The sequence below is a fragment of the Cebus imitator genome, unplaced genomic scaffold, assembly GCF_001604975.1.
Source record: "Cebus imitator isolate Cc_AM_T3 unplaced genomic scaffold, Cebus_imitator-1.0 Scaffold285, whole genome shotgun sequence".
NCBI classification, from domain to species: Eukaryota; Metazoa; Chordata; class Mammalia; order Primates; family Cebidae; genus Cebus; species Cebus imitator.
Window position 1 is genome coordinate 1,560,277 of NW_016107600.1, and position 15,438 is coordinate 1,575,714.

General features: G+C 52.6%; 1 protein-coding gene across 1 annotated transcript; it reads left to right on the forward strand.

The window, feature by feature from the left end:
• The first annotated feature begins 2,767 nt into the window (after positions 1-2,767).
• Positions 2,768-6,789, forward strand: HOXC12 (homeobox C12). The gene is made up of 2 exons (XM_017501915.2): positions 2,768-3,392; positions 4,172-6,789. The coding sequence occupies exons 1-2, from the start codon at positions 2,789-2,791 to the stop codon at positions 4,408-4,410; spliced, it is 843 nt and encodes a 280-aa protein (XP_017357404.1). The 5' UTR covers positions 2,768-2,788; the 3' UTR covers positions 4,411-6,789.
• Positions 6,790-15,438: the final 8,649 nt, after the last annotated feature.

Sequence of the window (15,438 nt, forward strand, 5' to 3'; positions counted from 1 at the left end):
CAGTGGGTCTCGGGGAGCAGGACACTGGGGATGCGAATTTTGCTAGTGGTTGTCGGCAGCTCTCCCTGAGAGGAATCGGGGTCAGCTGCACGGAAGGAAGAGGGGTTTGTGAGTGCCTCTTTGAATCCAAAACCTGGGGGAAATGGCCCGCTTTGGTGGGGCTAAATCAGGCTAGGAGAAATGCATGTCTGGAAGAAGGAAGTCTTCACCCAATCTTCATTTCTCCTGCGTTGCACCCGCCGCCCTGTGGCCGCTGCTCCTCCAGCTCAGCGGCCTGGCCCTGGAGGGCAGCGAGCAGAGCTCCAGGCCTGGGATTTGCCTGCTGGGGTGCAGGGAATGGGAAGAGGCTGAGACCTTCCACCTGGGGTCTCCCTTCTAGGAGATTGGAGTTATCTGGAAAGGGAAAAGAGAATAGGGAGAATTCTCTACCCCACAAAGGCTAGTGATTATTGGGCATAGCCCAAGCTCGGCATCCCTCACACCAACAACAGCATCTGAGTGCAGAGGCCTGGAGAGCCTGGGCAGAAACCTCGCTGCCGGCACAGTGTTCTAATTGAAATCAGCAGCAATATTAAAGTCACACCCTGTTTATTTTTATGACCAAAAAAAACCACCAAATAAAATGTTTTTAAAAAACTAGAATTTCAGTGGCACTCATCAATGCAGCTTGAAAAGGAAAAATAAGATGTTAGAGATGTTGTGACATGGAATTTGCAGCGGAGGGATGCTTCTCTCCGCAGCCTCGCGGCTCCTTGTCAATTAGACACAAAAAGGCCAATCCAGGCTGAATCTCCTGCTCATTCCTTGGCGCCACCGGCTCTAACTGAAGGTGACCGCTTCAATTTGCAGCCCACCGCTTGCCCTGGGTACCAGCCTAATGCGGGGCTGGCTCCTGGGCGCAGGAGGGGCCGGGCCAGGCCCGGCAGCTAGGAGAGCAGGGGCGGGGAATGGGAACCGGCCAAGCGGGGCGAGGGGCAGGCGCCGAGTTGCGAGCTTCGTATTGCTTCGGGCAGGGCGGCGCCCGCGGGGACACATTTCTGTCGGAGTGAGCAGCTACGTTTGGGATAAGAAATCGCCCGGGGAGCGGTGGAATTCAAAGAATCTGCGTTTCTCTTTGCTGCGTCCTGCAGAGGAGAGAGGGGAGGGAGAGGAAAAAAAGAGAATCTTCTCTGCTTCGGTCTGCTTGGTAGCTTAGGCTTATTCTCAAGCTGTCTCTGATATTTAACTTTGACCTAAATGGGTCTCTTTCGCATTCTTTCCGGCTCTCTGTCTCCAATTTTCTTTCAATATTCTGGTATTTTTTCGTATTTAGACGTTCACTAAACTATTTACCCAACCCTGTACTACTTAAGGCGTGCATTGGTTAGCAGCTCGAAATAATCACATGGAAATAGTGTTTTCTCTGTTAGACCCCAAAAGGATACATCTGGTTTGGGGGAGTTTAATTTTGCCTTCCTTTTTAATACGCTTGGCTGTATTCTGTGGACCTAGTTGAGATCTGATTGTGGTTTTGCAGATGTTGATTATCTCACCAATGGCCAGCGTTGGCTTCTGGCCTTCTCTGGAGGGAGCTTCTGAGTTTGCACCATAAATATAATTTCACCCCCAATAAGATAATTCTTCAAGGATTTTTTCCCTTGAAGAATTATCCCTCAGGAGGCAACCTACTGCTGGCTTCTGCACTGCTATCTGATGGTCCCGGGGCAGGCTAGGCGGGTTATGGGGTGCGGGCGTCTCCTCCGCAGTGAGAATTAGGCCCCTCTCAGGCCAGTCAAGCCCTGTTAGGGGTCCAAAGCTTCCGGCTGCAAAGACTCCAGGAGGCCCCCAGAAGCTTCTCAGTGTCCCGGAAATGACAGCGGAAGAGTAGGTCGAGCCCCCAGATGTTCAGGAGCAGGCAGACAGGTCCATGCGGAGCTAGGCACCTCCTTTTGCTGCATTCTCTGCCTCCCTTCTGCATCTTTCCTCTAACCGTAAGTGGAGGTGTGAGGCTGGATGGCTCCCGGCTCCGGAGGAAAACCCGGCATTATCAATTATCCTTGAGTATTTCTTGGCGAAGAGGACTCCAAATGTCTCTCCAAATTCCTGAGGATAAAGAGCTGATAAAGAAGCGTGTGGCAGCAGCTGGGGCTGGGAGAGATAACGGCAGGGAAACCTGTCCTTACCCCCACTTCGCCTCTACTGTAAATAAACCCCGAGCCAAAGGGCTCATCCGTCTCCTTAAACAGCCAGTAAACTTTATATGACACAATATCTAATAGTAATTTATTGGGGAGATATTGTAAATTCCAACGGTTTTAGTTAATAAAGAAGCTAATTAAAGAGGGACGGGCCGTGCTTGGCCAGCTGTTGGCGATAGGATAATACTGGGGTGGGGGCGAAATGCACGTTATAGTGGTGTATATATGCGGGCATTTTTTGGTGTGTTTTTTTCCCTTTTGCCCCGTGTTGGGCAATTGCTTTACTCTCTGCGTTAGGTTATGTGTATATATATATATATATATATGTGTGTGTGTGTGTGTGTGTGTGTATTTTAAATCAGAATTCGGCAAATAAACCTGCTCCCGCCATTTGTTCCCCCCGCCCCAGGACTGGGGAAGGGGGAAGTTGGAGTTGGTGCGGGATGGTGGCAGGGGCGGGGGTCGGGGGGGGGGGAGTCGGTAGTCCCCACCCCTCCCCCTGGCGGCGGCGCCCACGTGAGCGGGGCGGCCAATGGGTGGCCGGTGCAGGTTTAACTATGTTTAATGTCAGATAGCAATAAAGTAGAAGCTGCCGGTCGGGCCCCGCGGAAATGGGCGAGCATAATCTCCTGAATCCCGGGTTTGTGGGGCCGCTGGTAAACATCCACACGGGAGACACCTTCTACTTCCCCAACTTCCGCGCGTCCGGGGCGCAGCTTCCCGGGCTGCCTTCGCTGTCCTACCCACGCCGCGACAACGTGTGCTCCCTGCCCTGGCCGTCGGCGGAGCCGTGCAATGGCTACCCGCAGCCCTACCTCGGCAGCCCAGTGTCTCTCAACCCTCCTTTCGGCCGCACGTGCGAGCTGGCGCGCGTGGAGGACAGCAAGGGTTACTACCGGGAGCCGTGCGCCGAGGGTGGCGGCGGGGGCCTGAAGCGCGAGGAGCGCGGGCGCGACCCAGGAGCCGGGCCCGGGGCAGCGCTGCTCCCGCTGGAGCCGTCGGGGCCGCCTGCGCTCGGCTTCAAGTACGACTACGCGGCGGGCGGCGGCGGTGGGGACGGCGGCGCGGGACCTCCGCACGACCCACCCTCCTGCCAGTCGCTGGAATCCGACTCCAGTTCGTCCCTTCTCAACGAGGGCAACAAGGGCGCCGGCGCGGGCGACCCTGGCAGCTTGGTATCGCCGTTGAACCCCGGCGGCGGGCTCTCGGCCAGCGGTAAGGACCCCCGCCACTCGCGCGGCGGACTCAAACCAGACATCTTACCAGGTCGGGCAGAGCAGGACTGAGTTAGGGCCGCCTGGGGTGACAGAATGTGTGGTGAGGAAGAGCTTCTTTTAAAATGAAGTGCGGGTGGGGGGAGCCTATAAACATGTAAATATCCCTATAAAGGAACTAGAGAAATTTCCTTTTTTGTCCGCCAGGGCCGGAGGCGGCGGGGAATCGGGAGTTGGGAGATCGTGACCAGGACTCCCCAGGCCTGGGGGTGAGAAGGTGGGGACAGAGAGCCCGGCCCTAGTTCTCCCAGGCGCCTGTCCCTCCACCTTCCCACAGGCCCCCTTTACCTACATTTCAAAAGAAATGCCAGTGGACACGTTTACTCTTTGCCACTCGCCCATGTCTATTCTGACTGATACGGGATGCAGTCCTGAAGGACGTGAGAGGAAGGGACCAGGAAATAGGGAAGAAGAAAACTGGAAAGAGGTCTGGGGAGAAAAGAGGGGACGCCGACATAGAAGGGTCGTGAATTCTGCAGCAGGAGGTAGGGTTGAGAAGGTAAGGGCAAGGAATGAAAGGAAAAAAAGAGTAATGAAGTAGGTGGGGATGGGGTCTGGGTAGGAAAGGCTATTCAGGTGACTGGCCGCAAGGAGAAGGGAGAGGAAGAGCCTGGAGTTCAGGCGTAAGGCCAAGGTGAAAGGGTCTGGGGAAGGGCCTAGGGCACTGGACTGGTCACCCTTTGATCCTCTGGCCAACCCCTGCCATTCATCTCCACCCAGGCGCGCCCTGGTACCCGATCCACAGCCGCTCTCGGAAGAAGCGCAAGCCCTATTCGAAGTTGCAACTGGCAGAGCTGGAGGGCGAGTTTCTGGTCAACGAGTTCATCACACGCCAGCGCCGGAGGGAACTCTCAGACCGCTTGAATCTTAGTGACCAGCAGGTCAAGATCTGGTTTCAGAACCGGAGAATGAAAAAGAAAAGACTTCTGTTGAGGGAGCAAGCTCTCTCCTTCTTTTAAGGGGCAGGACATGAGCACCAGCCCCAGACTGAGCCTGTCCCTGGCAGAGAGCAAAAGAGGGCGCCGCCTAGAACACAGTCCCCGCTTAGAACGCCAGTCGTCTCTGGCAGGCCCTCTTTGGACATCCTCTTGTCTGTTTTGTTCGTGGTTCCCTCCCATACACCCCTAAAAGACCCTGCCAGGTCCCAGAGAGAAGGGAAGAAACCTAGCCAGGGAGAGCAAAAGCCCGCAGCTGCCCGAGTGTGGCAGGGACAGGAAGGCTGAGGTGGTCCAGGCTAGTTTATCTGAGGCGGGACTGGGGCGCTGCGCCTCCGCGGAGGATCTGGAGAAGCCTCGGCCCAGATGTCCCCTTCCTCTACTTCCCTTCCATGGTCTTAAGTCTCTTTGCCTGCAGGAGCAGAGAGCAGGGCCAGTGGAACCAAGGCGCCCTGAACTTGGTGGGATTAGAAGAGGCTGGGAGGAGAGAGGAAGGGTGGAGAGTCAGCTGAGAGAGCTGAGGGAGTCAGGTGGCTCTGGCAGGACTGGAGGAAGTGGGGAACCAAGGAGGAAGGGTGGTTTGTGAGAAAATGATCAGCAAGACCCAGAGTTTGCTTGGGTCTGGGTTCCCCAGGACATCCAGTGGGCCAAAGCTTGGGCATTTGGCTGGCTGGGCTGTGGACAAGGACCATCAGCCTCATGTTCCCTCTAGGATGGGTGGCCAGAACAGTCTCCTGGTCCCCAGCCCTCTCCCGAGTCCCCTGCCTGCCCCAAGTGAACGTCCATTCACAGATGTGCTGCCATCCACTCTTCCGCCGCCTAGGCAGCTGTGGGCCTGGTGCAGCAAGCAGGGACCTGAGAGCCCAGCCGACACAGCCTCAGGCTCGGTAGCCACCCCAGAGGTCCCCACCTGGCTCTCCAGAAAGAAAGTCTAAGAGGCTATAGATGGGGCTACGGAGCACCACACTGATTGGCCGGGAGAGTTTCTGGCAGCCACAGCTGAGGCCTCTGATTCTCCCTTCCCTGCTGGCACTGGCGTTCATGGTCACGGCCGGCCAGAGGCTGGACCAGCGTAATTTATGAGGCAGGAGGAGAATTCGCCCTTAAAGGGGCTACCAGCCATTGAGGCCCCACTCAGCCCCAGTTTCCCAGGCTGGTGACAATGAAGGAGGGGGGATACTGCAGCCCCCCACCCAACTCCCTTCTCTCTTTTCCCTGCCCACCCCCCAACATTGCCTTTTGTCTCCAGACCGGTTGCCTCCGCCTACCGTCCAGCACAAGGACCAGAGCAGAGGGAGGGGCACAGTCCTAGAACCCACTGGAGGTCTGAGAGTTGCTTCTCTGAGCGGGAAGGCCTTTCATCCAGACTTCTTCAGACCCCAGCCTCAGCCCAGTAGATCCTGGGCTGACTTTGGAGAGAAGCAGTGAGAGAACCCACCAACCTTTCTGCACTTCATTTTTATCCTTCTCCCCAAGAGTCCTGCAGCCTCCCATCTGCTGTCCCGCCCTTTCCAGGAGCAAGAAGCGTGAGAAGCAGGGCACTGATGGGAGTTCACTGCAGCCTAGACAGTGTGAAACTGGCCTGCTGGCTTGGAGTGTTTCCCACATGGGGAGAGTCTCCTCTAACAAGCTCTCCAAAGGCCATCCACAGAGCTCTTTACTCTCCCACCAGCACACAGCTTCAAGTTTCTGTACAGGCAGAGGCATGGGCAAACACATACACACAGCTGGACACAGCACAGCACTGGGCCCACCCCAGTCTCCCTAGTGCACTTGCAGGCAGGGAAGTGTCTATAGTCCCCATAGAACCCAGCAGAGTGGAGACACAATCACATGCCTCCATCCCCACTGGGTATCTGACACCTGACACTTCCCCATCCACACATACTTGTTTCACCCATGTACAAGTTCTCCCAAATTACCACCATTCCAGCTGTCTGCAGTCTCCTGTGGGCTTGTCCTAGGCATGAAGCACTCCCCACCTTGCCTAGTCACCCACTGTGCCCCCTTTATGCAGCCCTTCCTGTGATCTCTGGGCTCTAGGGTGCTGGATTTGAGCTCCACCATTCCTAACTAACCTGATTCCCAGCCTAATACAGAAGAGAGACCAGAACGCTCCAAAAGGAGTGGGGGGACAAAGATATGCAATATTCTCTTTCCATTTGCTTTAAACTTGACTTCTGTGAGCTTCTCTGTCAATCTGTGTCTTGTTCTCTGTGTCTGTCGCTGGTACCTAGTGTAGTCCCCGTGGATAGTTGCCCTTCCCCTACCTGCCTCCCCAGCTCTCTGTAGTGTACCCTCCTATTCAAACATCTGTCTTTAGCACGTTTTCCCTTTATATAGTCCTTGTACAGAGTTGCTTCATCATATTAATATTGATAATAATAATAATTAAAACATGAATTATGATTGTGATTTTTTGAAAACAACAATTCTACCCCAAAAGAATGGGAGTCCCAGCCTCCTAGCTGTTCTCCACTTTTTTTTCTCCAGCTCAGGTGAATAATAAAAATAATAAATGTATAATAATAATCAAGGAAGAGTGGTTGCAGGGGCAACAAAAATATACAAGCAACCAAGATCTGTTGATGAGCTACCATCTGCGGTACAAAGCAATTATAGCAGAGAGAAAATTGGGGGGTGGTAGACTTGGGGAAGGAGAGGGAGATTTGAGGAGTCATGGGGCCATAAAAATAACGTGGGCAGACTAAACGAGGTTGAAACCAGCTTCAGAATAGGAGGTCTGTGCTGCAGGAACTTGACAAATAGAAGCTGGGAGAGGGGCACTGGTGGTCTGTACTGGGATACTGGGGCAGTAAGAGTAACCAGTAATCCAGGGACTGAGATGGAGCAGGGTTGGTGGGCTTAGAGCTTCAACCCTGTGATCTTAATCCTGTGGCTTCACTCTGAGATGAAACTTGTGTATTGCAAGATGTTGAGAGGGGGCTAAAGACCCCTTGGAACTAGCAAAATAGGCTCCACCTTTTGAAGCCAGCGACCCCCTCCAGGCCAAGCCAGAGGTAAACTCAGGCCCAGGCCAGTGGTAGAGTACAGATGTGCCCATGAGCCCTCTGCACATCCAACAACCCCTACCTTCTGTAAGAAATGCCCTCTCTCTTTCTCTCTCTTTTGCCTCTTCCTTCCTCTCTCCCCAGTTACCTTTTCTAGCTGTTTGGCTCCCATCAAAGGAGTCTCCTCCAAATTCCCCTTCCACTCTCAGGAATACGAGGGGTCCCCACCAAGTCCAGCCTCTGAGCCACACCTCCTGCCCTGAAATCTTCCTTTCTCTCTTTCCCTCCCTTTCTTTATTCCTATAATTAGAGAAACTAGCAAATTTAGATCAAATACCATTTTTTAAAACCCTAGTCCTAGCTGCTTGTGAAGCTGAGGGGTATGGACAGAAAGGAGACCCAAAGTCTTAGGGTGCTCGCATAAATGCCCCACAGAGTGCAGCATCGATCGAAGACGGGCAGCTTGGGCAGCCATGAGCTGGGGGAGGGGCTTAGTGGTTGAGCCTGGGTCTGAATAAAGGAGGATAGGAGGAGTCTGAGTTCCAGGGAACCCAGGCAAAAGACTATCTGATTCTCAAGACGCGTCTTCACAGGAAGGGTCAACAATAGGGACATCTCTGGCAAAAGAAAAAGAGGGATTTAGGAAGGCCGCAAATAACTGGCCTTTAAATTTATTCCCAGAGACTCTCCCAATTTGAGAGAGAAGACACCTAGTTGGGTGATGTCTCTGCAGATCCAAAGACTCAACGCAAACACTGGGGATGTTGCCAGAGAAGGAAAGACACTAGCCTCCTCCTTATGACTGAAAAACAAATCGCTGGGTCTCCTGGCCAAAGAGGAGGTCATGGCTGGAACCGCGATCCAAATACTTAGGGCGCAGCTGAGCCCTGGATCTGGGTGAGGATTTCCTCTATGTTGCAACTATTTGCCCAGTTTAAGCCCCCAAACTACAATCGACTCTACTAACTTTAAGACAAAGCACTCCGTGTCTCTAGCCGGGTTTTGAGGAGCAAGAAAAGGTAGGAAATAATCCGGATAATTTAGGTAGACAACAATTCTGCTGTTGTGCGTGTATAGTCTTATATCGCCGAATGAGTTCTGTATTTGGACCTGGTTATTCTCGCAGTTATTCTGCTCCACTCTGAACGTGCACAGATGAAACTGGGTATTTCAAGCCACTAAGCCGCTATCGAGCGGGCAGGAGATGGGTCTGGCAGTCTGGGTTCTGTGGATGCTAATGCAGCCGGAAATCCGGCGCGATCGATGGCTCAGACCCAGAGCGGAGCAGGGACCGCTGGCCCCGATCCGAGAACAAAGCAAACCCCGGGGACTTGGGGTTCCGGCCAGGCCGGAGCCCCTACCCATCCTCCCCGCTATATCCAGGAAAGCAGGAGAGGTTTTTTCGGCCCCAGGCCGCGCGGGAAACGCACTCTGGAGCCGCCAATCCTCTCCGCACCGCACCTGGAGGCGCGGAAAGTTCCGGTGCAATTCAGAGGGAGGTGGAAGGCAGGCCCGATCCCACAGCGCGCCTATGCCGAGCCTCGGTCCGAGCGGCCGCCTTTCTGCGTGTGCCTGGGTCGAGACTGCGCTGCTGGTTTAGCGCAGAGAGGCCGTGGCCGGCGCCCGCCGCTGCAGGACTCCCCAGCTTCGCCCTCCGCTCCGCGCTGCAGCCCTGCGCGGTGCTCGCCGTTGCCACTTTAGGAGAGGCCCCGAAACAAAGACGCGCCGGCCACTGGTGGACGACGCGGGCGCCTGGGCCACTCCCTGACTCGCGCCTGAAGTCCACAGCGCCCAGCCCTATAGCGAGGGCTGTGAGACCTAGGTCCAATTCCCCGGCCGTCGCGGCTCCGGCTGCGGTCATCTCCAGGGTCCAGGGAGAGGAAACCCTGCGCGCCCGCAGCCCCGGCTGACCCAAGCAGCTCCAGCGCCCGACAGCGCCGGCAGCGCTGGTCTCCTCCCGAGGGTTGCTGGGCCCCCGCGAAGGACGAGATGACCCCTGCTGGCCGGAGCTGTGGAGGCTGCCTCGCCGAGATCCGGACCTGTCCAGTCGCCTGTTCCTGAGCACCCGAGGCCTGGCGGGGGACGCCCTGTGAGTGTAATAGACCTCCAAGAGCAGCCAGAGTCTGTTGCACTGCCCGGGTTGCGGGAACCAGACCTTTCTCCTAAGCGCCTTCCCTCTGCTGGGCGCGCGGTGTCTCCACGGCGGCGGCAGCGGCGGCCCGCCCTCCTCCCTGGCTTCTCATCGCTGGAGGCTCTGCCCTGGAGGCTCCTAAGACCTGTGCTGCCCGCTGGAGCCTGGCACAGGAGCCAAGAAACTGGGCCTCGACAAGACCAAACACAGCTGGACCTTTAGCCAATCTAAACCAGCCCGTTGCCAGCAGGTGATTTCTCCTCTTCCAGCCAGAGCCGCTTAGGAGGCAAGTCTTCACTTTGTCAGTTTACCTGGCCCAGAGTGGAGAGTTTTCTTCAAAGACAGGTCTGTGAGGATGGAACCCACCAGCAGCCCTTGCTTGGGAAGCTCTCTTTGAAAGGTGCATAGTCCCCATGCATAGCATGGAAACGATATTCCATAAAGCACACACTTGGTCATAGTGCTGCTAATAAATTGAAACACAGTCTAAAATGTACAGATATCTATACTACAGGTACACTCTAGGCATAGAAAATATTTTCTCTATAAAATATAAACACAGAGGCACTTTTATCTACTGTATGTGAAAGCAACCCACTGGGAAAGGATTACATACAGCACGTATATTCACCACATGTAAAACTTTATTTACACATATAACCACTACACACACATCCTACACAAGGAATGTGCAGTCCTGAGTCTATTTAGCGACATGTGAGTATATACTCCATAAGGCATATAAAACCAATAGATAGAAAATGCACCTAGATATTAATATGTCTACATTTTAAAACTGCACGGGAAATACTATATATACAGAAGGTGCATATCTACCCAATGTATGGAAAATACATTCTGAGTTATGTTTATAAATATGCTGTGTGTGTGCTAAATACATTGAAAGTGCATTCCTCTGGGTTTGTGAACTGTTTAAGACACATTTCTCTAGCAATCTTACTAGCAGGAGGAAGTTCAGGCATTGGCAATGGTAATCTCCATCTGCTGGGTCTTTTTTTTTCTGTTCTTCTGTACTTCCATTATTTCTGTCTTTTAAATCCCCCTTCTATGTCTACATGCGTTACTTACATAAGTGTTCTCCTATGTCTATTTCTCTGTTGCAACTTTTGTCCCAAGCTGGGGTCTATATTTAGAGTGCAAAGTCCCTTTTGCACCAGGGTCCCACTGCATAATCATGCCTGTATGGAATAAGCATGATATAATTAGGTTACCCATGTGTCTCAAGATGCATTCTTCTAGACCTAATATAAGTATATTATAGTTTCTCTGCACTACCTGTTAGAAAAGGGTGGCACCGTGGCTTGGCAAGGCATGTAACAGGCAGATGGATTCCTGAGTGGGTGCTGAGCCTTCAAGGGCTTCCAAAGTCTAGGGCTGGTTTCATTTTTATTTTTTATTTATTTTATTTTTCATTGTTTTCTGAGACTGAGTCTCACTCTGTCACCAGGCTGGGGTGCAGTAGCGCAATCTCAGCTCACTACAACCTTTGCCTCCCAGGTTCTAGCTATTCTCCTTCCTCAGCCTCCCCAGTAGCTAGGACTATAGGCGCACACCACACCCAGCTAATTTTTGTATTTTTAGTTTTTGTATTTTTAGTAGAGACGGGGCTTCACCAAGTTGGCCAGGATGGTCTCGATCTTTTGACCTCGTGATCCGCCCCCTCGGCCTCCCGAAGCGCTGGTATTACAGGCATGAGCCACTGCACCCTGCCTGGTTTCATTTTTTATAAATTATTTTTGAATCATGAGCATAGAAAGCAGCATGAAGCAAAGGCTGGACCTCTGCTTCTATGTCCCTCTCACATCCCAGACGGAGCAGCTCAAGTCCCCCGCATCCAGCTGGGACAGAGAGGTTTCTGGGTCACACAGCCCCTTAGCTTCCTTGTAATTCTTAAACTGGCCTGGGTCTTCACAAGTAGCAGGGAAGGCTTTCCTATAACCCAAGCTTTTTTCCAACAAAACACGCTCCCAACCCCTTTGGGGAAGCATTTTCTGGCACTGAACGAACTGTTTTGGCCCCCTAAAATTAGTCCCATTTGGGTCTCTCCTTAGCAACTAAAAATCCGGAACCCTCTGACACATGCCTATGGAAAAATTCTTTGAGAGACAGTGCACTCACGCCCAACAGAGATATTGTTTATGAGTCCTTGGGTTCGGTGTAGACGCCGCCATATTTTACAGTCCAAAGGAATCAATTAATTAGCGCCTCCCAGTCCCCCCGCCGGCCCGCTGCTCAACTGAGCGGGCGCGGCTGAGATAGATGTGCGTGGCCAGCTCGCTGGTCTTGTTAACAAGCCTCGTCATAAAGATGGAGATGATAAGACCAAGGAAGCCCGGGTGGCCGCGAGGGGGGGCTTCGTGGGTCCTGCCCGGCAGCGTAAGGGCCAGCGGCTGACTGGAGCCGGGTGCTGTCCCGACACCCGCTCAGGTTTTTCCAGCGCTCCCTCCTTCTGGGCGTTCATGTGGTGAGCTAGGACCCGGATAATTCCCTCTGTATTCCCGTTCCCGAGATTTTCCCTTTTTCTCATAGAACACCAAATCAGATTTTTTTAAAAATAAAAATACATAAACCTCTGTCTGTGAGTGCCCGTGTTGCCCTCTGCCACGTTTGTTCGGGGAACTGCCGCCTTGCTCCCTTGCCTGCATTCCTCTGCGTGGTTCACTTTCACCTCCGTCTGGCGCTCTCTTCCCTCGTCTGGCTCTCTTTAGTTTCGCGGTTGCTTTCTCTACCATGTCGGCGCTGGCTCAGGCCCCAACGAGCTTGTAAAAAAATACAAATACCCCCTGGTTATCTCTTGCCAAAGTGAACATCCCCAGATAAGCCAGATCCAATGAAAATAAAAAACACACACACGAAAAAAACCTTGGGTATAATTGCTGGTTTGGGTTGCAGCACTTAATTCTGTTTATTCTCGCCTATGTGCATACTTAACGGAAAGATATTGATATTAAAGGGCAGGGGGGAATTAATTTTACTTTTATAGTCATCTATTAAGAGCAGATGATCTGAATCTCCTTTAAAGGGACTCAAAAAAGGGGGATGGGGAAGCGAAAGAAAGGGAGGGGGAAGGGAGAAATATGACTGAAGGCGAACAAAGATCTTTGCCTGAAGAAACAATGTAACACTAGACAGAACTATAAAGTCTGGGAATGTAAGAACGCAGGACTCTCTCAGCTTCCCCCATTTGGAATTCTGTCCCCTGCACTTCCTGCTGAAATCCTGACCCTGACTGCACAGTGGTATTCCAGGAAGAATTCATGCAATTATTTAGATAATTGTAGGGGGAGAGAGAGAAAGCATTTCTCTTTTATTGTCTGACCCTCTCTGATGTCTGTGCAGAGGAGGAGGGGCCAGGGGTTGTATGGGATGTAGAGGAAAAGGAGATGGTAGGGTCTCCCAACATCACCCTAAACCCTACAAAATGGCTACTCCTAAATCCAGCAGGCCCTATGCAGGAGCTTATAGATTTTGGAACATACTTAAAAACACACAAGAGATCACTTTTGAATGCTCCGATCCAGTTTCATTTTCCAGGATATTTGCTTGGCTTTACTTTGTCCGCATAGACCTACCTCCCTAGTATTATAATCATTACAAGTAAGGGGATAATAGATAATTATAGGGGTGTCAATAATATTACTTTATAGCCACACAAGATACGATTAGAGTTAATGTCGGAGGCTCTGCTGGAGCCTGGGAGGCAGCAAGAGACAAGGTAGAGGGCCCTCATAGTCTTTCTCTATCCTATTTTTACATGTGTGTGAATCTCTATAAATCCCTAATTCTCTAAGTCTCCTCTCCAGGTGTCTTAAGGGAAAGTTCTAGGATTTTAGGGGTTGAAAGCCAGAGAAGGGTGAGCCACAATTTGGTATTTGAACTCCACTCCCCTCCCCATAGTTTCAGGAGCTGTGGGATCTGCTCTCCCCATGCCCCCACAGCCTGAGGCTTTGCTGTCAGTCCAACCCCACTAGGGTCACAGAGACTTTGCAGGGGGGGCCAATGTGAGGAAGACAGGGTCTTATCATCCCCAAGCGGGCCCTGGGCCCAAAGTGAAACCCCTTTTGATCCCCTTTTGGCCTTCCCCCTCTCCCCCAGGAAAACCTGGGTGGGGCAAAGGCCAGGCTGGGGCTGTGAAGGTCAGTTCAGAGTGGGGATGAAGGAAGGACTGAAAATATTTTTGTCGTTGTTGTTTCTGGGATTTGAGACCAGAAGGGACCAGAAGGTTGTGGAAGAGAGAGAAAGATCAAGGAAGTGCCTGAGAGCAAGGCAAGAGAGAACTCAGGGAAGCTATGAAACAGCCGGGCAAGGGTAAAAGGAATGAGTGAAAGAAAGGGAGCGAGGAGAACAGCAGGAGAAAAAGAAGAAAGAAAGAAAATGAAAAAGGAAAGACACAAAAAAGAGGAAGAAAAAGACAGAAGGAAGGAAATGAAAGTAAGAAAAAAGAGAGAGAAAGATTGAAAGAGAAAAAGAGGCGGGAGGGAGGCAGAAACAAGGGTCGGCAGTTGCTCTTCCTCGCCCGGTCGCCTGCAGCAGTCTGGGTGGGCGGGGGCGCCAAGACAAAGTGAAGGTCAAGTTAGCATCGTACCTTATAAGGAAGGCGCCGGTCCTCCATTTCAGCCTTTTCTCTGCCAGGACGCGGCGGTGGCATTTCTGGTCTTGTAAACATCGGGTTCTTTGGGGCCTTAAAAAAATAACACCCCCCCCCCTTTTTTTACTGGGGATGAACCGGCAGGGGAAAGCGGTGGGCAGAGAAATCAACTAATGAAGACTCCGGGAAACTTTTCTCTCTTTTTCTCTCTCTCTGGCTCCGCTCCTTGCCAGCTGGGGACCCCTCCCTCCCTCCTTCCTCCTCCACCCTCCCCTCCCCCCCCCTCTCTTTTTCTCAGTATCTCCCGGTCTTCCGTACCTCTCGCGGCTGTCTGTAACTCTGGGCTCCCTCTCTCCACTCCCTCCTCCCCTACTGCAGGCTTCTAAATCCGTTCCATTCCACTGCGAAGCGGAGGAGGACCTAAGAACTGGAGAGAAAATTAAACATCATAAAGAAAAGTTCATTTACAGCTTAAATGTCTGAATGTTACGGTTTCCTTCAGAAAACAAGGCGGTACACTCGGTAAGGAGCAGAAGTGAGGCAGCAGGGGTGGGGAGGGCTGGTGCGGTAGGAGACTTGATTTTATTTATTTCTCAGATCCAGAGGCGGAAAGAAAGGGGGAGAGGCAGGAAAGTGCGACAGAAGCGTTTTACCCGGGCAGCTAGCAAAGAAGGAGGCTGCAGTCGGTGGGATTGGAAGCAGAACGCGTAAGGACCCAGTGCGGGGGCCGCGACTCCCGAGCGCGGAGCCGGCTGCGCGGAGGCCCGGGGTGCGGAGAAACAAGCATTTTGTATATTTGTTGGTCTAGGGGGAGGGAGAAGGCAAGAATGGAGGGACCCAGGGAGACCCGGAGCGTAGGGCAGCGCCGCAGCCTTCCGGCGAGATGGAAAGAGCTCCGGATCCGCCGCGGCAGCCTTCGGCGGTGGGCCACGCACAGGCTCTGGGAGGAAGGATCCCGAACTGAGATCTTTGATCCTTTTCCTCCAGGGTAGCTCCGGGGGTGTACAGAGAGAAAGAAGGAGAGAAAATTAATTGGTGTGGGATATCTGCGGAGGATTTACCTTTTCCCTGGACCTCACAGCTCGCTTTCCCCTCCTCTGGGCTCTTGGAACCATTTTAAGGCCTTCTTAAATTGGAATTATAATTGCAAGGAAGGGAAGAATGCACAGAAAACAATGATGGGAAATTCTGGTTCAATCCGAAGCTCCCAAAGCCTCTAATTTTTGTCACCTCCACCCTCCCCAACTAGAAAGCTGGCCTCTGGGATCTGCCCCCTCCCACTTTACCTTTCTGGTTGAGAG